General features: G+C 45.9%; 1 protein-coding gene across 1 annotated transcript in view; it reads right to left on the minus strand.

Moving 5' to 3' along the window:
• Positions 1-27,056, minus strand: part of LOC118376278 (zinc finger protein 385C) — a 215,372-nt gene that overhangs the window by 120,725 nt on the left and 67,591 nt on the right. The window contains exon 2 of the mRNA XM_052490885.1: positions 5,923-6,264. Within this exon, the coding sequence (XP_052346845.1) occupies positions 5,923-6,264 (342 nt within the window). The remainder of the gene's footprint in view (positions 1-5,922; positions 6,265-27,056) is intronic.

The raw sequence follows: 27,056 nt of genomic DNA on the forward strand, positions 1-27,056 counted from the left end.
AGAGACCATGGTGGCTGGTACTTTATGGGGCAGTGGTGAACAGTAGGTCTGGGAATTGCCAAGGACCTACGATATGTATTGTGATTCTATATGTATTGCAATTCAATACTGCAATTGTACTGCAATTCGATGTACCAAACATATTGCTCACCATATATCTGCTGCAGAGAGACAAGAGAGAGCCAATACAAAACTCGTTTTGGAGATAAAAGTGCTCAAAACATGTTGGCTCACCATTGAAAAGGAATATGGAGAATAAGCTGTAAGGATGAGAAACACCAGAGTTTTCAACAAAGAGATCCTATTACAGTACCGACTAAATTCAACAAATCCAATCCAACAAAGTGGATATTTGTCAAACCCGTCATGATTTACGTGGTGTAACAGACCCACAACGTAGTTACTGAAGTCCGATTTGGATATATTTGGCTGTAGAAGCTGTCCCTTTTTGGTATGGAAGAAGTGACTGTTTAATGCTAACTCCCTTTCGTGTAAACTGGTTAGCATACCTAGCATACGGAAATCACTGTCGTTTGTGAACTGTAATGCAGTTGATTGGGAACGATGACATGACCCTGTGTTGGGGTTGACATCCATGCAAGCATTATACTCCGATATTTACCTCAACACAGTGTGAAAAACACATGTAAACAATAGCCTAAATTATAGTCATTCAGCAGACAATCTTGCCGAGAGCGATTTACAGTAGTGAGTGCATTCGTTTCCACAGTTTTTTCCCCCCGTACTCGTCCCCCGTGGGAATTCGAACCCATATCCCTGGCGCTGCAAGCGCCGTGCTCTACCATTCCTTTGATTGGTTGAGTTCGATTGACCTTTTTACCGCATCTATATCGCAATGATGTCATAAAGGAGGGTGGGGCTGACATGCTAGTAGTTATCTTCAACCTAGGTAACATGTTGGCTGCCCTCTGTGACATCATAGACCACTATGGCACAACAGTCCGATCAAACATTCTGAACACCACAACTCGCCTATCGCTGTAGAGAGTAGTTGCTTTTTGAATTTGCTCAGACAGTTCAGTTCACTGATTGAGAGATGGCTTTGAACTCTATCAGCATTCATTTGTTGGTCCATGTAATCTTGGCATTACAACATCTGGATGGCACGGTTTTTCGGGATGCCCTGATGCCCCCCATCGGCATTAGGCAGTGGGCCAGCACGCCTCACATTGACCTGAACACCAGCACCATCAACCTCCATCAACAACCCTGGACCAAACAGAACACCAGCGAGACCACTGGACACAGCTTGTACAAGTGCACCGGAGAGGCTTGTGTTATGGTCAACTTGGAACCCACTGCTACCCGGGTAGCTACAAACAACACTAACCGACTCAGTGGCCTTGTCGTTAGAGTGTCCGCCCTGAGATTGGAAGGTCGGGTGGTTTATCCACGGCCGAGTCCTACCAAAGACTCTGAAAATGGGCATCGATGCCTCTCAGCTTGGCACACATTAAGGAGACGGTTTAGGGTTAAGGCCCTGCGACAGACTTGTGTCCTATCCAGGGGGGATACATCAAGCTGCCTCAAGCTACAACCAGTGGTTACATTGTGGCTCGGACCAGACCAGAAACAGTATTGACCAGAAATACAGAGACCTTTGCGAGACAACCAGTGGTTCTACGGCCAGCATCGGAACGCCTCGCACCCGAGTAGCTGAGCTCAGGAGTAGGGAGAGAGCGGGAGCGAGTGAGCTTGTGTGGAAGAAGATGGTGGACGTGATTAATGGGGCAGAAGAGAGGAGGATAGAGGCTGCAGGCTGCATGGTTCTGGCTCTTGGCTGCTGGTTGTATGGCGTGGGCCTGCTGCTCACCAGCAGTGTCCGAGGACTACTGCAGGTAATGTGATGTGAAGGAAAGATTAGGGGTATGGGGGGTCTGAGAAAGGCTTTAGGAACAACATTAGACTAGGTCCAAATGGTGACATTTACCCAATGCAGTCATATATACTGCTGACATTTTACTTACTGTACATGCCACTATAAATACTTAAGAAAACACCAAAATGTTATCAATACATTTCACCTTGGAACACGAATGAAAATATGTATTTGTTTAGGTTTATTTTATTTCCATAGATAATGGCTGCATTCGAGCTCCATGGAGATGAACACAAGGAGAGAGGAGCTGAGAGGGAGATAGATGGCTGTAAAGATGCTCAAATAGCTGCCGTGTGGGTGACCCCCCGTGGTTCAACTAAGAAGAGAGCCCGCCGCCGCCGCCGGTCCAACAAGGGGAAACACTGAATAACGTGCCCATACAGGAATAACGTACACATACAGGAATAACATGCCCTTACAGGAATAACATACCCATACAGGAATAACATACCCATACAGGAATAACGTACCCATACAGGAATAACATACCCATACAGGAATAACGTACCCATACAGGAATAACGTGCCCATACAGGAATAACGTGCCCATACAGGAATAACGTGCCCATACAGGAATAATGTGCCCATACAGGAATAACGTACCCATACAGGAATAACGTGCCCATACAGGACATTGTTCATCTGCATTCCAAATAATACAATAGCATATTTTCTAATAAATAATACTTGTTTTCGCATCATGTGTTTCTCAGTTGTTATTTTGTTATAGGAGTAGTTTGAAGAGGTTTGGAAATGACCAGGAAATGACCACAAAAGGACTACGGAATGTAAAAAGTATAGTAGACTATGTAAAGCAAAATAACACGGAAAGAAATAAGACATTTCAGTTGATTTAGAAGGCACAGTAGGGGCTTATACATGCTTATAACAACTAACAATGCATTATTCCTGAACGCGCTAAGTAAAGTTGTATCATCAAATACAGCTGAAACTGAAATTAAAGCCTTTTTAGATTCACTGTGGTTGCCCATCACCCTGTGTTGGGGTTTAGAGAGAGAGAGAGAGAGAGAGAGAGAGAGAGAGAGAGAGAGAGAGAGAGAGAGAGAGAGAGAGAGAGAGAGAGAGAGAGAGAGAGAGAGAGAGAGAGAGAGAGAGAGAGAGAGAGAGAGAGAGAGAGAGAGAGAGAGAGAGAGAGAGAGAGAGAGAGAGAGAGAGAGAGAGAGAGAGAGAGAGAGAGAGAGAGAGAGAGAGAGAGAGAGAGAGAGAGCAGAAAAGCCTGGACCCTCTGTCAGTTCAGTGAGGCAGAGAGGAAGGGTAACACAAGCTGACATGGAGAGGATTCTTTCGGAGGCACACACACAAACGCACGCACGCACACACACAAACAAACAAACACACACAAAAACACACAGGAATATACATTTACATACTGTAAACACACACCACGCACCCTTCAACATCCACACAGATTGCAATGATCCACACATGTTTGCAATGTGTGTGTGTGTGTGTGTGTGTGTGTGTGTGTGTGTGTGTGTGTGTGTGTGTGTGTGTGTGTGTGTGTGTGTGTGTGTGTGTGTGTGTGTGTGTGTGTGTGTGTGTGTGTGTGTGTGTGTGTGAGCTGAGGCCGTGGGCCTGTGGGAGTCAGCAGAAGGTGAGCACAGATAAGGCTGCATGATTGTGACTGTGTGTCAGAGGGAATCTGCACCGTACACCACACACACTCACACACTCCCTCCCCTTCTCTCTCTCTCTCTCTCACCCCATCTCTCTCCGCTGCCGGAGCTGTGCCAGGGTGCTGGGGACAAATCCTGTGTGTGTGTGTGTCTGAGTCAGACCATGCCCTAGCTGACCCAGGTTTTAGACAGTGACGGTCAGTGGCCACGTCAGGCCTCATTCTGCCCATCCTTCTTAAAGACTGACTGGCCACAAGGCACTGGGCTGGGCTGGGCTCTGCGTGCTGGATCACTGAAGCAATGAAGCAATCAGGAAAGGGAAAGGAGGACGGTTGGGAGGACTGCAAAGAAGGAAGCCCACATGAGCAACACACCTGCAGGCAGCATGGCTGCATTACTAAGCCAACTATTCCTTGTGTGACTCCAGAGAGCGAAGAGGGAGAGAGGGAAGGTGGAGGGTGAGAGAGAGAGGGGGAGAGGAGAGAGGGAGGTTGAAGGGAGGGTGAGAGGGGAAGGGAGAGAGTGAGAGTAAGAGAGAGACGGGAGAAGAGAGGAGGAGTGGTGGTATGTTTGTATGTGTGTATCGTGATCTCTGCTTTCCAGATTACTGCTGTTACACTGTGTTTACACACAGCCATCACAGATGTATACTAACTGCCAAAGCCAGTTATCTGAACGACCTAAGCGGGTGACTATTGACTATTTGTGTACCTTCCTGTAGTGCTGAGTCAGATGTACCATGGTTCCCCAGGCAATCTCAAGGGCGGTCTGGCCCCACTGCTGCCCCCTACAGGGCTGGAGTAGAAGCACACTGCACCACCATGCCTACAGCAGCCTGCCAGCAGCCTGCCAGCAGCCAATCAGGGCCAAATAATCTGTGGCCATGGCAAGTGTTGCTGTGCTCTCCGTTGCTATGTAATTATGTGCTGTTTGTACGAGATTTCTGCACCTGAAGTGGGTCAGAATAGTTTTCATGCGAAGATGTGTGTGTGTGTGTGTGTGTGTGTGTGTGTGTGTGTGTGTGTGTGTGTGTGTGTGTGTGTGTGTGTGTGTGTGTGTGTGTGTGTGTGTGTGTGTGTGTGTGTGTGTGTGTGTGTGTGTGTGTGTGTGTGTGTGTGTGTGTGTGTGTGCGTGTGTGTGTGTGTGTGTGTGTGTGTGTGTGTGTGTGTGTGTGTGTGTGTGTGTGTGTGTGTGTGTGAGAGAGAGAGAGAGAGAAATAGAGATTCAAGAGTGAGTGATGAGTGTTTGAGAGCAGATTCTCCAGGTTTGTCAGAGTGTTTTCGAGCTGCGTAGGAGGGTCACAAGTAAAGAGAGAGTGGGAGACAGAAAGGACTCACCTCTGAACATGTAGCCAGTTTCACTATATATTCAAATCTACGGGGAAAACCTGCACCTCCACTGCAGCCACTGCTATAGCTACCCCGGAGCGAGCAGGAACCAGAATGATCTAAAATAACCGCCAATAAATTAGTCAGCCAATTAATGACTTAACTCAGCTTTGTTCTCCTCCCTCGTGTCCAGCCTCAGGCTAGGGAAGACTATATAGCACCATGCACACGTCTACACTATACACACTTCCATACACTCTTCTAAACCACACTAGTACTCCTGTACTGAGAGCCATGACACAACACAGCTATACAGGTTGAGCCAGTTTGCTACAGCAGGAGAATTATCCTGCAGCAACAGGAAATGTGAATGATTATGTGGATTATAATTCATCAACATTTTTGCAGCGGTTGATTTTTTATTTGTATTTTTTTTAAAGAAGGAAAGTCATGTCTGAAAATTCAGTGTGGGAATGACCAACTTCAGAAACCTTTTTAAACCTGAAAGTCCTCCTGCAACAGGGCGATCAGATTAAGATCCTACATCTGTAGCAGCTCTCCATGTTCACTTGTCATACTCATTATCACAGCGTCCTCTTGGAAAGATGCTGAACGTATGATGAAACACGTACAACAGAGTACCGATGCACCTTACTAGGTTATATAATGCAGCTTGATGTGTCATTGGGGGGTAGAACTCATATTCACACTTTGTCACAAGTGTGCACGCTATCATTTCTCTCATCAGCTGGTAAGGGAGTATAGAGGTGAGCCGCCTCAGAGTGTTATAGAAGAGCAGAGTTCTATACACTCACAGAAAACGCTTTTCTATCCTGAATCCAAAACTGTTCTTTGGCTGTGCCCATAGGAGAACCCTTTGAAGAACCTTTCCACAAGAGTTCTACCTGGAACCACAAAGGGTTCTACCTGGAACTGAAACGAGTTATCCTATGGGGACAGCCGCAGAACCCTTTTGCAAGCCTTTTTTTCAAACAGTGTAGGGGTTAGAATAGGGTCCAGCTGCAGAGTAGCGCAGAAAGTGGGTGGGGTGTCCTACCTGTGTTGCCGTGCTGGACCTTCCCGTTGCTCATCTGTTTGAGTCTCTTCTGGTGAGACTTGCCGTTGTAGTGTATCTGGGCCTGGGCTGGGGAGTTGAGCTGGATGTTACACACGTCACACACTGTGTAACTGCGCTGCTTCCTCTCCCTCTTGGGCCTGCTGTGGTCAGAGGAGGGCAGGGCACCCCCAACTGGACCTGGCTGCTCCCCCAGGACTACACCCTCCTCCTGGGGGTCACAGCACACCTCGCTGTCCACAGTCAACCCCATCCCCACTCCTAACCCGCTCCTGTCCTCCTCCATCTCTAACACTGAGGGTGGGCTGAACGGACGCTTCCTTCCTGAGAGAGGAGAGAGGGATGTGTTATTTATGGTGCCGTTAACCTTCTCTTTTGACAGGTAACTTGACGGGGGAACACATTCTCATTTACTGCGATGACACGGTGAAGAGTTGCAGGGAAGAGGAGAGTGACGAGGGGAGGGAAGAGAGAGAACAGACATGTGGAAAGAGAGGGGAGGAGAAAGAAAAGGGATAGAGGCGAGACAGAACAGAAAGGACGAGAGAGAGAGAGAGAAGGTATCGAGAACAGACCAGCGGGGGTAAGAGGTCAGAGGTGAAGGATCAGGGCCAGTGGATTAGAGAGGCAGTGCTCTGTGAGTCGGAGGTGCCCAGTATCACAGTGATATGACGGTGTGTTAGAGCAGGACGTGTGCTGGGAACAATGGAGCCAACACCATATGATATCCCCTGCCCTCCGTGCCTCTGCACGAAGCCCCCCTGTTAAAGCCAATAGCCCATTAAAGACAGGGTCGCAAAAAGAACCCTGATTCAGACGGTTCAGGGTAGGTGCGTGAGGGATCTGATCCTGGGCCTGCCTGAAGTAAAGCCCTGGCTGTCAGTACACACACACACCCTCACAGAGACATACACGGACTATACAAAACATTAAGAACTCCTGCGCTTTCCATGACACAGACTGACCAGGTGAATCCAGGTGATCCCTTATTGACGTCTCTTGTTAAATCCACTTCAAATCAGTGTCGATGAAGAGGAGGAGACAAGTTAAAGAAGGATTTCTAAGCCTTGAGGCAATTGAGACATGGATTGTGTGTGTGTGTGTGTGTGTGCCATTCAGATGGTGAATGAGGAATTCAAAAATATTTAAGTGCCTTTGAACGGGGTATGGTACTAGGTGACAGGCGCACCGGTTTGAGCGTGTCAAGGACTGCAACACTGCTGGGTTTTTCACACGGAACGGTTTCCCGTGTGTATCAAGAATGGCGCAACGCCTAACGGACATCCAGCCAACCTCACACAACTGTAGGAAGCATTGGAGTCAACATGGCATCCATGGTATGGCCAGCATCCCTGTGGAACCCTTTCAACACCTTGTAGAGTCCATGGCCGGACAAATTCATTCTGCTCTGAGGGCAAAAAGGTGGTGTTCTTAATGTTTTGTCCACTCAGTGTACATCACCACACACAGACACTGTACACATGGACAAACAACACACCCACGTGTGAACACGCACATGAAACACATGAAAACACACTCGCACATACATGCAATGACATACTGTACACACAGACACCCATACACACTCACATGAACACTCATTACCTATGGACGACCCAATCCCCTACTAATCATAGATTGTATAACAACATAGGAGGCCGTGCAGATCAGTATGGCACCACTGGGGGGAGACAGAGTGCTACTCTCTGATTCTCTGAGGAGCGTGCTGTGCTATCTATCAATCAAGCTGATTCACTCAGAGTGACTACACGCCTGCTTGCTGTGTTAGCTGATTGATTTGCAAAAAGTAATTACCATAAGGGAATTTCATATTTTTTTCAACAAATGTTTTACCTTTTAACCTAAATCCAATGGCAGGGTAGAAATGTTGGTTGATTACACATTGAATTCACTTTACTTGACAACTCAACCAAATGTAAATCAAAACGAGACGTTGACCTGACTGTGCCCAGTGGGACACGTTTTGCATAGTTTTCCTGTAATCCGTTCCCTGTTAAAAATAGCAGGTGTAAACTTAGCACAGGTAGTAAGTATTGGTACAACTGGCGCTGTATGAGTGAAGTCTGGGGTATTTGTAAGACCAGTGCAGACCATAGTTACACAAATAGAACACAAACTGTCTTGTGAAGTGTGTGCGAACCCTTCTGGCTTTAGGTTTTTATGATGTAATTCTTCACTAACATAAAACGTACATTCCCAGACAGATGAGTGCTATGTGATTTAAAAAGGCTGCCTGAACACGTCTCAACACTTACTGTCTTACTGTACACGTGTGGGGGGGGGTTCTCTCCGTCAGACTAGATCCACACAGAGAGAGAAAAGATCTGTGTTTGTTGATTCCCTCCCCTCCTACTCTCTCCTGCCATAAATACATGAAAAGGCAGCTCTATAGAATCCCTGTGATGGATTGAGACGTCAACATGTGAAAAGCCCCCTGAAAGCCTTTTGCCTACGATTTATTTACGTACTGGATACACACAAACCACTCACACACACACACCCAAACCTTGGAGACACACACGCAGTTACAACTCTAAACCCCCCACACACACACGAACACACACACACACACAGACACACACACACACACACTGGTACACACACACTGGTACACACACACACTGGTACACACACACACTGGTACACACACACTGGTACACACACACACTGGTACACACACACACTGGTACACACACACACTGGTACACACACACTGGTACACACACACACTGGTACACACACACACTGGTACACACACACACACACACACACACGTTAGAGGAGGTATGAAAGCTGCTATTCACATTGCCATTCTGGGAGCACTCAAAGGCTCCATCAGATGTGTTTTCTCAAAACGCTTTGAGCACTGCCCATTCCAGGCAGCCAATAAAGAAATCTCTGTGGTCCTTATACCACACGACCCAACCACCCCCTGCCAACGACCAATCATCCCTCACTCCAGCTCATTGAAAAAAAGGACTTCAAAAAGCTATACATTATTCATTCATAAGCACATGGTACAGTAGTCTTTCCCACACCATCTATTCCTGCTAACATGACCATGTAACAAGAATAGGAGCATTAAGACAAGTGCCTGAACACTGAACACCTCCAACAGCTGAATGTTAGAGGGCAGCTCTAACCCAATCTGTGGCCCCTGAAAATAACCTACTGGGTGGTGGTCCTCAAGAACCAAAGGTATATGTTTCAGTGTGAGGTATTAGGCGGGAGAGGCCTGAAGATGTTCTTACTGCAGCCCTATGCAGCGTGAGGCTGTAGCGCCTGCTGTGTAGAGAGGGATGAATGCTGGCTGAGAGGGGCAGAGGGTGGCAGGTGGAACCCAGGGGGAGATCGGGCAGTGCCAGCCTTGACATGTACCCTGCTTCCGCTTTGTGGCATGCCCCCCTGGCACTGGGGGATCATCAATCACGAAGCTGATCTCTCGCTGAATGACCCGGCATAGCGGCTCAGAAATGAAACCTCTACTTACGAGCCTGTCCCTGCTGTCCAGTGAGCCTGAAATACTACCACCCTGGAGAAGGAGGAGCAGGCCTCCCCACATCCAGCCCAAGGCCCCTCTCTGGGCATGGAGTCCTGCCTGGTGCAATCAAAACCCGGCCCCCAAGTAGACCCACACAAACACAGGAGGCATGTCAGCGCCTCTTAAATTACCCTGAGGAGAGCAGAGAGCATGGAGAACATGGTGAACACACACTCCCTACTACAGAACACACGCTCTCACAAATAGAAACGTTTGACCTCCACTTTGCATCTGCATGACTAAGTAGATTGTAGTATACAATGCAGCAAACATCACAAACAAACACATCCATTCAGAAACCGCCAAAAACAACCAGCCAGACACACCCCCTTTGCCAAAAACACTTAGGGTGACTTCAACTGCAAATAAAAACAACAATTCCTGCCTGCAGAGACACACACATGCACCCCCACCACCCTCAGACACGCACCCCCACCACCCTCAGACACGCACCCCCACCACCCTCACACACGCATCCCCACCCCCCCCTCACAAATGCACCCCCACCCCCTCACACACACACCCACCCCCCTCACACACGCGCCCCCACCCCCACCCCTCCACACACACCTCACCCCCTCACAAACGCGCCCCCACCCCCACTCCCACCCCCTCACACAAACACCTCCAACCCCCTCACACACGCTTGCATGCAAGAGTCATATCAGCATGAGAAACATGAGCACCCTGCCACCCCACCTGCCTGTCTCTCATTCTCTACCAGCCATGTCAATAGTTGACATTTAGCATTCACTGCTGCTGGTGTTAGACTAGAGCCAGATAATAACCAGAGACACGTGTGACGTTTAAGGAGGAGATTTAAATAAAGCTGAGTAGGTGACACTGCGGTGGGAAGCAGACTCTTAAAGTGGCAATCAGCCGTTGCTACTGTCATTTTCGCGTACTTATAAATGAATCACATGTACCCATTGATTCTTAAAGAACACAACTTATTCATGCGTCACGAGCTTAGTTAAACTGTCGTTTTACTCCATCAGGAGTAAGCAACGTAAATGTCAACAAACACTATATAGCCTCAAAACATCATTTTGATATCATGGATGGTCTGTCCTTTCATACAGAGCTCTGTCTATGAGAGTGGCAACATTTCTCCAGCCCCATCCCTCAACTTTTTACTGAAACAGGGAGGCACATTCTTTGTCATTGTTTCAACTACTGATTGCTGCTTTAAGGCCATCACCGTCACACATCACCCTCACACGACCGTCCACGACCGATCAACTACATTAGCATCTTCAACATCTCTGTGAAACAGTTCACTGTGTGCATGCAATGAGACAGAGACAGACAGAGAGAGAGAGAAAGGGACACAGAGAGAGAAAAAGGGACAGAGAGAGAGACAGAGAGAGAGAGAGAGAGAGAGAGAGAGAGAGAGAGAGAGAGAGAGAGAGAGAGAGAGAGAAAGGGACAGAGAGAGAGAGAGAGAGAGAGAGAGAGAGAGAGAAAGGGACAGAGAGAGAGAGAGAGAGAGAGAGAGAGAGAGAGAGAGAGAGAGAGAGAAAGGGACAGAGAGAGAGAGAAAGACAGAGAGAGAGAGAAAAAGACAGAGAGAGAGAGAAAGAACGAACGAGAGAGAGAAAGGCACAGAGAGAGAAAAAGACAGAGAGACAGAGGACGCGAAGGAGAGAGAGATTGATAGACAGACTAAAAAGGCAGTGGTATCATTAGGTGTGTTAATCTAGAGGCGAAAGAAACGCACAGCTATTTAGGCGAGGTGCTGGCTAGCGGAGTGGAACACTTAAAAAATAAAAGAGAGTCGCACACTAGGAGCTCAGATGCAAAAATATTTATGTCCAACGTTTCGACAGACAAGCTGTCTACATCAGGGTATAATGACAAACACTGCGAGGCGACTCATTTATAGAGTGTGAAAAGGGCACACAGATGCCTGTAATCATGGCCGGAATTAACCAATGATATCAGCCAAATTGCATCTGTGATCGTCCGCGATCCATTTATGTTTTCTGTATGCTATTTTAATATGAGAATTGGTTATTGGTTAATTGGTTAATTATCATATTAAAATAGCATGCAAAAAACATAAATGGATAGTGTACGATCACAGACACAATTTGGCTACATAAACCTACAATCATTTACAATGGAGAAATCACAATGATCACAAGAATGGCTTCAGATCAAAGTCTACGTTGAGACCGAAGGGAGCGAGGGTCTTTAAGTTAAAGATCCAGGCAGCCTCTCGTTTTTAACAACAAAAAATTGTCGAGGTCACCCCCTTTCCTAGGGAGGCAGATGTACGATGCCAATATAACTTAAGAGACGAAATCGAGTGGTTTTCTTCCAGAAAGTGGGCCGCAACTGGGTAAGTCGAGTCTTTGCACCTAATGGTGCGACGATGCTCCGAGATACGTTCTTTTAATTTGCGCTTTGTTTTACCCACATCATTTTTTACCACAAGGACAAGTTCTAAGATAAATAACTGCCTCAGTGGAGCACGTGATGACACCTTTGATTGGGATCTGTTTCCCTGTTTGGGGGTGTTGTCATTCCAGCTCGTCTGTAACAGGCCTGAGGTGTGTGATGTCTGCAGTCTTGGTGCTCTCCCGGTGTAACACTGGAAAGCCAAGCATACGCTCCTCTAATGAGCATTGTCATAATTATCACATGTAACTCTGTTCGGTCCTTGTTGAAAGAGAAAGACTCATGTTAATGCCAGAGGACATTTGGGAAGTGGGACAGAGAGAGACTGTTTGTGTTTGTTGCCTGGCGACCCAACGCCAATATAAAAGCAGTCCCACATGAATTGATGCTCTGTTTCTGATCTCAGTTTACAGATGTCATTTGGCTCAGTGAAAGTCGGGCCGCTCACATTTGCTCAGCCAGTGTGTGTTGTGTTGTGTTGTGTTGTGTTGTGTTGTGTTGTTGTGTTGTGTTGTGTTGTGTTGTGTTGTGTTGTGTTGTGTTGTGTTGTGTTGTGTTGTGTTGTGGTGTGTGTGTGTGTGTGTGTGTGTGTGTGTGTGTGTGTGTGTGTGTGTGTGTGTATATGCACGCTTCTGTGTGTGAAAACTTCCACTCTAATCTGGAAAACAATCTATCTTATTACCCACTTCCACATCATTCACCAATCACAGCCCACAACTTGGATCAACTGAGACACCATGATGATCACCAGCCTGTTAGGGAGAATATCTTGTTACCACCAGACAGGCTGAGGCTCTGTCCCCACTCTCCCCCAGGATCAGTCTCTCTGGCTGGGCCACAGAACAGGGCACTGTCCCCTAGGTCTGTTGCTGGTGGTGTCTGCTCCTCAGTCAAACTCACACACATTTTCATTAGGAATTCTAACCACGCACTCAGCCAGCCAAGCAGTTACCTTTCTTTCCTCTTCCTCCTCCTCTCTCTGTCTATTCCTCCCTCACTCTCTACCTCTCTCAGACTGATAGAAGTCTCCGGCACCGGTATACAAGCCCTCAGGAGAGCTGTGGCTTTTGTGTGCCTTTGTATTTGAGTACGTTTTAAACTGTATGTGAGTGTGTGTGTCAGGGGAGGCTGGTGGGGGGAGCTATAGGAGGATGTGCTTGTTGTAAAAGGCTGGAATGGAATTGTTGGAATGGTATCATACTCGTCGCCAAACCCACTGGCTACAGGTCATCTACAAGTCTCTGCTAGGTAAAGACCCGCCTTATCTCAGCTCACTGGTCACCATAGCAGCACCCACTCATAGCACACACTCCAGGAAGGAATATCTCACTGGTCACCCCCAAAGCCAATTCCTCCTTTGGTTGCCTCCACTGAAGCTGGAGACTCATATCTCCCTCACTAGCTTTAAGCACCAGCTGTCAGAGCAGCTCACAGATCACTGCACATAGCCCATCTGTAACCAGCCCATCTATCTACCTCATCCCCATACTGTATTTATTTATTTATCTTGCTCCTTTGCACCCCAGTATCTCTACTCCCACAATCATCTTCTGCACATCTACCATTCCAGTGTTTAATTGCTATGTTGGAATTACTTCGCCACCATGGCCTATTTATTGCCTTAACTCCCTTATCTTACCTCATTTGCACTCACTGTATATAGACTTTTTTCGTTTTCTTTTTTTCCCTAATGTATTATTGACTGTATGTTTTGTTTATTCCATGTGTAACTCTGTGTTGTTGTATGTGTCGAATTGCTATGCTTTATCTTGGCCAGGTCGCAGTTGCAAATGAGAACTTGTTCTCAACTAACCTACCTGGCTAAGTAAAGGTGAAATAAAATAAAATGTTTTAAAAAAATCAAACACATGGAACATGTGAAAACGACATGTTTACCTCCGTTCCAGCCATAACAATGAGCCTGTCCTCCAGTGGAGGCTCCTCAGAGGAGGAAGAGGAGGACCATCCTCCTCAGGGAATTACATAAAAATAGTGAAACATTTCAAAAAGTAAACCTTTTTAGATAAAACTATACTAAATATATTCACGTCACCAAATAATTGATTAAAACGCACTGTTTTACAATTAAGGTCTACAGTACCTTCAACGGCACTCTGTAGGGTAGCACCACTCGTTTCCATCCTCCTCTGGGTACATTGACATCAATACAAAAAACCTAGGAGGCTCATGGTTCTTACACAGTAATTATGACAACTTCCAGAGGACGTCCTCCAATCTATCAGAGCTCTTGCAGCATGAACTAACATGTTGTCCACTCAATCAAAGTAGTGAAAGCATAAGCTACAGCTAACTAGCACTGCAGTGGATCAAATATGGTAGGTAGACTCAAAGAGAAAGATGATAGTTGAACAGTTGAACAAATGAACAAATTAATTTCTTCCAAAATTAAGGAGAAGCGAGAGAGATAGAGAGAGAGACAGAGAGACAGAGAGAGAGAGAGAGACAGAGACAGAGACAGAGACAGAGACAGAGAGAGAGACAGAGAGAGAGAGACAGAGAGAGAGAGAGAGAGAGAGAGAGAGAGAGAGAGAGAGAGAGAGAGAGAGAGAGAGAGAGAGAGAGAGAGAGAGAGAGAGAGAGAGAGAGAGAGAGAGACACATTGCTCTTAGATATGAATCCCTATGAATGATCATGCCTACTTTAAGGGCTTGACTCATCCCTTGGGAGGTAGGTGTGTGTGTGTTGGGCAGCAAAGAATCGAATGCAGTTAGCTAGTTTAGCCTACTGAAACTGTATCACCCGCTGTATCACCGTCTGGTACGGCAACTGCACCACCCTCAACCGCAAGGCTCTCCAGAGGGAAGTGCAGTCTGCACAACGCTTCACCGGGGGCAAACTACCTGCCCTCCAGGACACCCACAACACCTGATGTCACAGGAAGGTCAAAAAGATCATCAAGGACAACAACCACCAGAAGACGAGGTCAGTACAGGTGCATCAAAGCTGGGACCGAGAGGCTGAAAAACAGATTCTATCTCAAGGCCATCAGACTGTTAAACAGCCATCCCTCACATTTACATTACATTTAAGTCATTTAGCAGACGCTCTTATCCAGAGCGACTTACAAATTGGTGCATTCACCTTATGACATCCAGTAGAATAGTCACTTTACAATAGTGCATCTAAATCTTAAAGGGGGGTGAGAAGGATTACTTATCCTATCCTAGGTATGTGTATTCTCACATAGAGAGGCTGCTGCCAACATACAGACTCAAATCTCTGGCCACATAATAAATGGACTTAATAAAGGTATCACTAGTCACTTTAAATAACGACACTTTAATAAGGTCTACATATCCTACATTAATCATCTCATATGTACATACTGTACTCTATACCATCTACTGCATCTTGCCTATGCCCGACGGCCATCGCTCATCCATATATTTATATGTACATATTCTTATTCATTCCTTTACATTTGTGTGTATGAGGTAGTTGTTGTGAATTTGTTAGATTACTTGTTATATATTAATGCATTGTCGGAACTAGAAGCACAAGCATTTCGCTACACTTGCATTAACATCTGCTAAACATGTGTATGTGACCAATAAAATGTGATTTGATTTGAAACAGCCGGCTCTCGGATAGCTATGGCTATCCAACACTGGAACTCTTCCAAGTCAAGGTAAGCTTCTGGTTATATTCAGTTATTGCCACCGGGCCATCCGGTGGAACTGCTAAGCTGCTTTCTGCTGACTGTACACTGTACTGAATGATTGTAGCAGGTTTACTAAAGTGTTAGTTGTAGTAGCTATGTTGACTATTAGACAACGATGTAGGCTGTGTGCAGTTAGTGGTCGTGATATGAAGGTTTGGCTTGGAAAGGTTTTTTCGCATGGTCACAGACAGCTGATGTGTTGTGCACTGAAGTCCACAAGCGTGGATAGTTGTGATAAGGAATTATATATACAATGAGCTGTTTGTATGTGGCTGCTATGAAAGTGAACTGTGTTTACGTGCGTTCAGTGTAAGTCATTGCCCTGATTCTGTTGAAAAATGTTTCTTAAACAGAAGCAAATGGAACGAAATAGGGATAAACATCTGAATTAATCCAATAGAAACTCTCGTTTGCAACTGTTGAACTAATGATTACACTCTAAATCAGCTAGATACAGGCAAGAGTATGCAAGGCGGTATTGAAACGTGCCACAGTCTGTCGCCTTGATCACTCAACATTCTCTCGACCTGTGCACCTTGTAAACTTGAATGCATAGGCTACACTCTTAGAAAAAAGGTGATATCTAGAACCCTTTTTGGTTCAAGGTAGAACCATTTTGGGTTCCATGTAGAACCCTTTCCACAGACGGTTCTACATTGAACCCAAAATAGTTTTACCTGGAACCAAGCAGGGTTCTCCTATGTGGACAGCCAATAAACCCTTTTGGAACCCTTTTTTTTCTAAGAGTGTAAGTTGTAGCAACCTCATGATGGGTATAGGTCAAATTAAAGTATCATGTAGTAGCCTAAACCTATCGCTGTTACATTGAACTGGGTGAACGGAATATGAATGACAGTCATCCAATATGCTGTAATAGAAATAAGGCCATGTCCATAAAAAAGTAATCATCCTCCCTCCTCTTAAACGTCACCAACAGCCATAGGTCCTCCTACCAGCCTCCTCTGGTGTGTTTGTATAAGTGTGCCTGTGCGCATATGTATGTATGTATGTATGTATGTATGTATGTATGTATGTATGTATGTATGTATGTATGTATGTATGTATGTATGTATGTATGTATGTATGTATGTATGATGTATGTATGTATGTATGTATGTATGTATGTATGTATGTATGTGAGAGAGAGAGAGAGAGAGAGAGAGAGAGAGAGAGAGAGAGAGAGAGAGAGAGAGAGAGAGAGAGAGAGAGAGAGAGAGAGAGAGAGAGAGAGAGAGAGAGAGAGAGAGAGAGAGAGAGAGAGAGAGAGAGAGAGAGAGAGAGAGAGAGAGAGAGAGAGAGAGAGAGAGAGAGAGCCGGTTCCGCTCACCAGCCACCTTTCTGAGCTAAACTGACTGAGACGCTCCTCCAACAACAACACATAAAACCTCACATAATTCTACCCAAAAACAAAAACGATTTCTCTCAGCCAGTGGCATATGGGCTTTGTAGGTGAGCGCTGATGCCGCCCTGTGATAAGCAGTGCCCACTTTGTCAAAGGCAGGGGCGCAAAATATGAATCCTGTCCATTCCCAGCACGCCTCTCCAGGGTGCTGTTGGAGAGATGCATTGCTGCGGCGCTGCACCAAACGTTACGTCAAAAAATGATCTAACATAAATCATGTAACAGATATTGCCTGTGGTAGAAAGAGCATACAGTATGGCCTGGCTGGAGATCAAATGTACGACAATGTAATAATGAGGCACTTTTACCACCATGCCAGTTTCTACGATCAAATAGCCAAATGGCGCCAAATCAACAAAACAAAAATGCGCTGACACGTTAATAACAAACAACATATCCTAAAAACAGGTCAAAGTCAAATGGACAATATGGACTGGACAATCAGGCTACTCACGAGTGCTGATCATAGCGAAAAAGAAAATACTTCTGCATTTCAAGCTGTGTGAACACATTGCAAATCGGCTCAGGATAACTCCTGATAAAGCTGGGTAGCTGATATTCAGAGATTAAATGGCCAAATTGATTAGTCACAGGAAGCGGGACTAATAAAGCCAATGCAACGGCCTGTTTTACAAACGGTGGGCCGACCACATGGATGGGCATCCATGAAATTCCATTGTGGGTCGACATGGTAGGCTACACCCCAGTAAGCACGAACCGGCCTTGATTTCCATGTCCACAGACTTTGGTTTTTGGTCCAGTCCGGACCAAATTTGAACCAATCATAAATGTCTATGTTTGGTTCAGACGGTGTCCGGTCTGGACCAGCCTTGATTTGGCCCAAACATAGGCGTCTTTACAAGAAGTCTTTTCAACTTTCATTCAGAACCGAAACCTAAACCTGATTTCAACGTCCGGAAAAGACGCCTTTTAAGTGTCTTTTCGACGCCGTTTTGTCTCACCTAGGGCGGCAGAACGGCCAGGACCGGCCCTGGAGAGAGAGATCATGTGTAATAAACAGTGTATGACAGCATATGTGTACACAGGCTACATGTTCTGTATACGTGATGTGTATATCAATGTATTAGCACAGTGAAGGAGAGAAGAGAGACACATTGACCTGGTTGAGGCAGCTGAGACTAACACACCCAACAACAACCTCAACACCCACACAGCACTCAGCAGACACGAGGTAGGAGGAGCTAATGCACACTTCATGGAGAATCATCTAAAGATACTCTGTCTGTCTGTGTCTACAAGTGAACAGTAAGAATCAGTGTATATTGTGCACAGACGTTCTTCCAGGCTCATGTTGTTGTTATCCTTCCTGCTATATTATGTGGTTGATATGTGGTTGACTGTTTTGAGCCAGACAGACCAAAAGCTTTGCCAAACCCAGCCTGTATTCTGGTAGGCTTGTCCTCTCCTCTCCCTGCGGGCCAAGGCCCTGGTCAAGCTAAAGTTAGCCCTGCAGTTGAGACAGAATTCCCCACATTCCCTCCCCACCACAGGCTCACCCAGCTGGGGGCCAAGACAACCAGCCACCACTACCACTGCTGGGATTGGTTCCACACTACAGCAAAATATACACATAGGAAAACACACAGATATTCAGAAACAGCCACAAACAGATGTGCACTAATCCACTCCACACATGAACATACGCGCACACACACACCCGTGCGCACACAAGCAAACACATTCTCACACACACACACACACACACACACACACACACACACACACACACACACACACACACACACACACACACACACACACACACACACACACACACACACACACACACACACACACACACACACACACACACACACACACACACACACACACACACCTCCTTTCGATCTCCCCATTAGCAATCCTAAAGGTTAGATACTGGAGATGCTCCAACGATGACTCCGAGCCCCATCTAGGAGGTGTTTATTGGATGTCCTGGTTATAGCTGCTCCCCTCTGGCCTCCTCCTAAACACCATCTGTCTGGGGGTAACATAAGACAAGGTCCTTACCGTCACACAGCAGCCCCTGTGACAACTATATCAGTATGAATCATGTTCTTCTGCCTCTAACTAGACAGGCTGGCTGCTAGCCTTAACCTCAGCAGTGGGACACACATGAGCAATGGAAGAAGATCTTTGTCAGGATTTGCCACTTTGGATTTGAAATGATGACTGTGATGTTAAAGTGTAGACTGTCCGCTTTAATTTAAGGGTATTTTCATCCATCTCGGGTGAACCGTTTAGAAGTTACAGCCCTTTTTGCACATTTTCCCACCATTTTAGGAGACCAAAAGTATTGGGACAAATTCACTTATACGTGTATTAAAGTAGTCAAAAGTGTAGTGTTTGGTCCCATAGTCCTAGCAAGCAATGATTACATCTAGCTTGTGACTCTACAAATTTGTTGAATGCATTTTCTGTTTGTTTTTGGTTGTTTGGCGTCTGCTAAATGACTTAAATGTAAATGTTAAATGTAATGTAAATGTTTTTCGGGTCATTTGTGCCCAATAGAAATGAATGGAAAATAATATATTGTGTCATTTGGAGTCACTTTTATTGTAAATAACAACAGAATATGTTTCTAAACACGTCTACATGAATGTGGTTGCTACCATGATTACAGATAACTCTGAATCAATCGTGACTAACGATGAGTGAGAAAGTTACAGACGGATAAATATCATACCCCCCCCAAAAAATGCTAACCTCCCCTGATATTGTAATTTTTATTTATTTTATTTTACCTTTATTTAACCAGGAAAGTCAGTTAAGAACATATTCTTATTTTCAATGACGGCCTGGAAACAGTGGGTTAACTGCCTGTTCAGGGGCAGAACAACAGATTTGTACCTTGTCAGCTCAGGGGTTTGAACTCGCAACCTTCCAGTTACTAGTCCAACGCTCTAACCACTAGGCTACGCTGCCGCCCCAATGGTGAGAGGTTAGCATGTTAGCATGTCTTGGGGGGATGATATTTGTGCATCTCTAACTTTCTCACTCATTAGTATTCATACAATATATTGTATCATTTTAAATACAACGTGCTGGAGTACAGAGCCAAAAAAACAACAACTAAATGTCCCAATACTTTTGGATCTCCCGGTAGGTGCGGTGTGTTTTGCCTCACACATTATGTGACACAGTTAGAGGGTTGCTACGTGTGTCGGGAACATAACAGAAGGGGCCTGGCTCGGGTGGCGTGACTGTGGAAGAGCAGAGAAAGAGAGAAGGAAGGATTGCCTTAGGACAGAACTGAGGAAGGAGCTGGGGTTGGGCACAGGTGCATCGCTATTTTCTGACAACGCCTCATCACACACACACACACACACACGCTCTGTTATTCTGTGCTATCCTAATGAAACAAACCTCACCGTGAGACGGCAACGGTCGCCAGGGACACCGCGGGCCACCTCATCTAGTCCAGTCCAGCTGGTAACGTCCAGCGGGACAGAGGAGAGGAGAGAGGAGAAGAGCAGACATCCCCTCACACAGCCGGTTGTAATGGGTATAGACAAATAACGGATATGTCTAATGGAGGAATCCAGAGGGCTTTGGTTACACACTATATAGACCCAGAGAATTCACAGTGTCCCGAACACACGCAGTCAACACAGTTGGGATAGAGATGGAGAGATAATGATCCAGCCATCAACCATCTGATAGACCCTCTTCTCTCAAAGTACCACGCAACACTGCCATTGGTCCCAGTACATTACATCACAGATGCCTTATTAGTCAGCCCTTCTGTTCTCTTACTATAGGTCTCTTAGTGTTTCCAGGCAGGTGCACTTCAGAGTCCAGTCCCTCGGGGTGATAATGGTCGTGGTGGAGACTAGGGGAAGCAAGCTAGAGGAGAGGGATGGAGCTCCAGACCTCATAGGTCATCGGCCAGACGTGTCCCCTTCGCGAGAGAGCTCTCATCACGGCTGCATCATAAACACCATGCATCAAAGGCACCAGCGCTGTCACCAACTGGCCTGCACATGTAGTACTCTACTACTACTAGAGGTCAGAGAGCAGTGGAAAGATCACACATAGCCCCGTCCCCTCTCTCAGCCAAGCAGACACAGAGGGTGAGGTGAGGATTGGGACCAACCCCGAATCCAACCTTGGACTGCTGGTAATTCAACTGTTTCAATGTTTCTCTGATGTCATTGTTTGCCGTCAGGAAGACAAGACAGAGAACAGTCTGGTAACATTATAAGCTAATGGAGATCCTCGTAAAAATTAGCATATTCCCTCCCTCCCTCTGAGAGATACTCAAAAATGTTAGCATATCATTTATAACTTTTCATACAAAATACTCTCTCTGTCTCTCTCTCACGTGTGTTTGTGCCAAATGTAATCAGGGCTTGTAATTGCTGTAGCGTGGACGTGATTGCATTATCCCAGGCCCTAGCTGCTTCTCTGCTCTTTAACATCATTATCTCAGTGGGAGTGAATTCATTCCACTCAGGGAGGTGAGATGGGAGCATCACATGCAGTTAAGCACCATGACAAACTAGCTGCTCCATTTGATCAAACTTAACCACAGTAATTCACACAGGTCTGCTCCCAGTGTGTTTACGAGAGGACGTGCACGCTGATAGTGCACACACACACATGCGCAGGGAATCAGGAGAAGTGAGGGGTTGCACGCCGGCTGAATGCAGAGAGACAAATGTGCTTAATTGTGTCCCATAAAGTGCTGTATCAGCTCGCCTGTGTGTGTGTGTGTGTGTGTGTGTGTGTGTGTGTGTGTGTGTGTGTGTGTGTGTGTGTGTGTGTGTGTGTGTGTGTGTGTGTGTGTGTGTGTGTGTGTGTGTGTGTGTGTGTGTGTGTGTGTGTGTGTGTGGTGTGTGTGTGTGTGTGTGTGTACACAAGCGCCACATGTCTGTGTGAGCGTGCCGTGCATGTTTTGAGGAGTGTGCCCCGGGCCATGCCAGCAGCCCTTTGGCCATGGGATCAGCTGGGGTGTTGGTGTTGGCATGCAGCAGGCCCTCCTCATCTTCCGTGCCAGGATGCCACCCCTGCACCCCCCTCCCCCTGCCCCCTCTAACCCCCCATGCCAGCGAGGATGAGGGGGGCAAACGATCCTGGGAAGGATTATCTGCTTTAGGGCCCTGAATTAGGAACGCTCTATTTGTGGTGCCAAGCTACATGAGGAACAGACAAAGGGCAGAGGGAGAGATGGGGGGGTTGAGAGAGGGGTTGAGAGAGGGGTTGAGAGAGGGGTTGAGAGAGGGGTTGAGAGAGGGTTTGAGAGAGACGGAGAAAGATACAAGGGAGCAACAGAGAGATGGCAGGGGATGGTAAATGAGAAAGTGATCGAGGGATAGAGATAAAGATAGATGGTGTGAAAGGGGGATGGGAGAAGAGAGCGAGAGAGATGAGAGTTAGTGTATGATGTATGTATGATGGGAGAAGAGAGCGAGAGAGATGAGAGTTAGTGTATGATGTATGTATGATGGGAGAAGAGAGCGAGAGAGATGAGAGTTAGTGTATGATGTATGTATGATAGGAGAAGAGAGCGAGAGAGATGAGAGTTAGTGTATGATGTATGTATGATGGGAGAAGAGAGCGAGAGAGATGAGAGTTAGTGTATGATGTATGTATGATGGGAGAAGAGAGCGAGAGAGACGAGAGAGATGATGTATGTATGATGGGAGAAGAGAGTGAGAGAGATGATGATGATGTATGTATGATGGGAGAAGAGAGCGAGAGAGACGAGAGTTAGTGTATGATGTATGTATGATGGGAGAAGAGAGCGAGAGAGATGAGAGTTAGTGTATGATGTATGTATGGTGGGAGAAGAGAGCGAGAGAGATGAGAGTTAGTGTATGATGTATGTATGGTGGGAGAAGAGAGCGAGAGAGATGAGAGTTAGTGTATGATGTATGTATGATGGGAGAAGAGAGTAAGAGAGATGAGAGTTAGTGTATGATTTATGTATGGTAGGAGAAGAGAGCGAGAGAGATGAGAGTTAGTGTATGATGTATGTATGATGGGAGAAGAGAGCGAGAGAGATGAGAGTTAGTGTATGATGTATGTATGATGGGAGAAGAGAGCGAGAGAGATGAGAGTTAGTGTATGATGTATGTATGATGGGAGAAGAGAGCGAGAGAGATGAGAGTTAGTGTATGATGTATGTATGATGGGAGAAGAGAGCGAGAGAGATGAGAGTTAGTGTATGATGTATGTATGATGGGAGAAGAGAGCGAGAGAGATGAGAGTTAGTGTATGATGTATGTATGATGGGAGAAGAGAGCGAGAGAGATGAGAGTTAGTGTATGATGTATGTATGGTGGGAGAAGAGAGCGAGAGAGATGAGAGTTAGTGTATGATGTATGTATGGTGGGAGAAGAGAGCGAGAGAGATGAGAGTTAGTGTATGATGTATGTATGATGGGAGAAGAGAGCGAGAGAGATGAGAGTTAGTGTATGATGTATGTATGATGGGAGAAGAGAGCGAGAGAGATGAGAGTTAGTGTATGATGTATGTATGATGGGAGAAGAGAGCGAGAGAGATGAGAGTTAGTGTATGATGTATGTATGATGGGAGAAGATAGCGAGAGAGATGAGAGTTAGTGTATGATGTATGTATGATGGGAGAAGAGAGCGAGAGAGATGGGGCATTAATGGACCTGGCAGAGTGTACAGTATGGACGTGAACCATCAAATCCCCTCATTTCAACTGACTCCATAAACACATTAACACTGGCACCATATATCACAGCCACCGACTGACTCTCTCTCACCACCACTGACCCTGTTCCAGCGGTGTCAGATCACATATTCCCCCTCACACTAACTCTCACCATGCTTGTTATATCACATAGACACCCTGACAGTGAGTCCTATCACCCAGCCGTATGTCAAACACATGTCAAATATGGTAGCTAATGGAAACCCAAGCGGACTAAAGGCTAAAGCTATCTCTTACCAGCACTAATGAGCAGAGGCCCTCTTGGGTTTATCTCGTCTCCCTGCACTTTAACGTTTCACTTTTTCTATCTATGATGTTTCTTTTCTTATGTGCTGAATAAATTAACTATATGTACAGCTGTAGGATCGTAATTTGAGCCAGTTTGTCACAGCATGAAAATAATCCTGCAGCAACAGGAAATATACATTATTATGTGGATGATTATTAATAATGGACATTTTTCTAGGGGTTGATGAGGTAAAAATCAAGTCAAAGTGGAAATTACAAACTTCAGAAGCCTGTTTTAAAATCTCAAGTACACTAAGTTTTAAAATGTCCTGCATTGCAGAGAAGTTCTCCTGCAACAGGGTGATCAAAATAAGATTCTACATCTGTACAATAGGTGACTGTTTCTTGCTCTGGACATTCCTGCTCTGGACAGGCCACATGTAGATGCCCACAGCATGGTCAGACAACCTCCTAAAGGGACAGGCTAGTATTCCACCAGTTAATGATGGACATAGCACTTCCGGAATACAGTATGAAGCTGGCTAGTTGAACACATGTAGAGAGCGTGCTGAGATCCCATAATGAGGGCTATGCTACTGGGCGCTAGCTAGCGGCTAAAGATAGGGCTGCCTTATTTCTCATGTCCTGAGGCTCCACACTGTGCCTAACAAACACACAGCAATCAGAGCTGAGCTGCACTCTGCTTCCTCTGCAATCAAATCCTGGAGAGAGACAGAGAGAGATGAAGAGAGAGACAGAAAGAGAGGGGGGAGAGAAGGGGAGAGAAAGATGGAGAGAGGGGGTGAGAGAAGGGGAGAGAGATGGAGAGAGAGAGAAATTGAGAGGAAAATAGAGAGAGAGAGAAATTGAGAGGAAGATAGAGAGAAATATATATATACAGTATATATAGAGAGAGAAATAGAGAGAGAGTAGAGAGAATGAGAGAAGACAATGAAGGCACACAGCCAGGCAGTCTTGAGTGTCGGGTCTCCTCTGCAAGGTGTCTGTCTGGTAGCTGCTGGAAAAATACTACAGTATGGATGGCTTATACCACTGTGCAGGGAACATGGAACCTGTGTGTGTGTGTGTGTGTGTGTGTGTGTGTGTGTGTGTGTGTGTGTGTGTGTGTGTGTGTGTGTGTGTGTGTGTGTGTGTGTGTGTGTGTGTGTGTGTGTGTGTGTGTGTGTGTGTGTGTGTGTGTGTGTGTGTGTGTGTGTGTGTGTGTGTGTGTGTGTGTGTGTGCTCTCTTCCTTGAAGCCTTTGTCACTGAGTACACTTGACCATGACTGTGTGGCAATCATGTCACACTGTGCTGTACTGCAAGTGGCAGAGAACAGTCGTGGCCAAAGGTTTTGAGAATGACACAAATATTAATTTTCACAAAGTCTGCTGCCTCAGTTTGTATGATGGCACTTTGCATATACTCCAGAATGTTATGAAGAGTGATCAGATGAATTGCAATTAATTGCAAAGTCCCTCTTTGCCGTGCAAATTAACTGAATCCCCCCAAAATATTTCCACTACTTGCCCCAATGCATAGTGCCAACTGTAAAGTTTGATGGAGGAGGAATAATGGTCTGGGGCTCTTTTTCATGATTTTCAGCGTGACAATACCCCCGTTCACAAATCGAGGTCCATACAGAAATGATTTTGGGATGAATTGGAACGCCAACTGCGAGTCAGGCCTAATCGCACAACATCAGTGCCCGTCCTCACAAATGCTCTTGTGGCTGAATGGAAGCAAGTCCCAGCAGCAATGTTGCAACATCTAGTGGAAAGCCTTCCCAGAAGAGAGGCTGTTATAGCAGCAAAGGGGGGACCAACTCCATATTAATGCCCATGATTTTGGAATGAGATGTTCGACGAGCAGGTGTCCACATACTTTTGGTCATATAGTGCTGTGTCATATCACATAGGCTGGAAGCCTATATATTCTTCTATGTGTGTTCTGCTGTAGTCTACATTGATTTAATTTACTTTAAGTTATTTTCCAATATCAAGAACATCAAGGAGAGCGGTTCAAATGTTGTGAAGAAAGAACGTCCAGCAAGCAAACGTCCAGCAAGCGCCAGGACCGTCTCCTAAAGTTGATTCAGCTGCGGGATCGGGACACCACCAGTACAGAGCTTGCTCAGGAATGGCAGCAGGCAGGTGTGAGTGCATCTGCACGCACAGTGAGGCGAAGACTTTTGGAGGATGGCCTGGTGTCAAGAAGGGCAGCAATGAAGCCATTTCTCTCCAGGAAAAACATCAGGGACAGACTGATATTCTGCAAAAGGTACAGGGACTGGACTGTTGAGGACTGGGGTGAAGTCATTTTATCTGATGAATCACCTTTCTGATTGTTTGGGGCATCCGGAAAAAAGCTTGTCCGGAGAAGACCAGGTGAGCACTACCATCAGTCCTGTGTCATGCCAACAGTAAAGCATCATGAGACCGTTCATGTGTGGGTTTGCTTCTCAGCCAAGTGAGTGGGCTCACTCACAATGTTGCCTAAGAACACAGCCATGAATAAAGAATGTTACCAACACATCCTCCGAGAGCAACTTCTCCCAACCATCCAGGAACAGTTTGGTGACGAACAATGCCTTTTCCAGCATGATGGAGCACCGATATTTTGGGTCCATGGCCAGGAAACTCCCCGGACCTTAATCCCATTGAGAACTTGTGGTCAATCCTCAAGAGGCGGGTGGACATTGATTACGCAAGAATGGTCTGCCAGAAGTTAATTTACAGGGTCAACACTGCAAATATTTACTCTTTGCATCAACTGCATGTACTTATCAATAAAAGCCTTTGACACTTATAAAATGCTTGTAATTATTCTTCAGTATTCCATAGTAACATCTGACAGAAATATCTAAAGTCACTGAAGCAGCAAACTTTGTGAAAATGAATATTTGTGTCATTCTCAAAACTTTTGGCCATGACTGTCCACAGACAGCACACACATCCTCATAGTGTAAGACAGCAGTCAGACAGTGTGGTTGGAGCCCAGCAGGCCATAAACACTGACCGGGGGCTGAAGGAGACAGAGCAGAGCAACAAGTGAACGGACATGCTCTGACTGTTTACACATTCACCTGGTAAATCACACAGCGATAACATGTGTGGTACCTGGGTCACAGGAACTC

This window comes from Oncorhynchus keta, chromosome 32, assembly GCF_023373465.1.
Source record: "Oncorhynchus keta strain PuntledgeMale-10-30-2019 chromosome 32, Oket_V2, whole genome shotgun sequence".
NCBI lineage: Eukaryota > Metazoa > Chordata > Actinopteri > Salmoniformes > Salmonidae > Oncorhynchus > Oncorhynchus keta.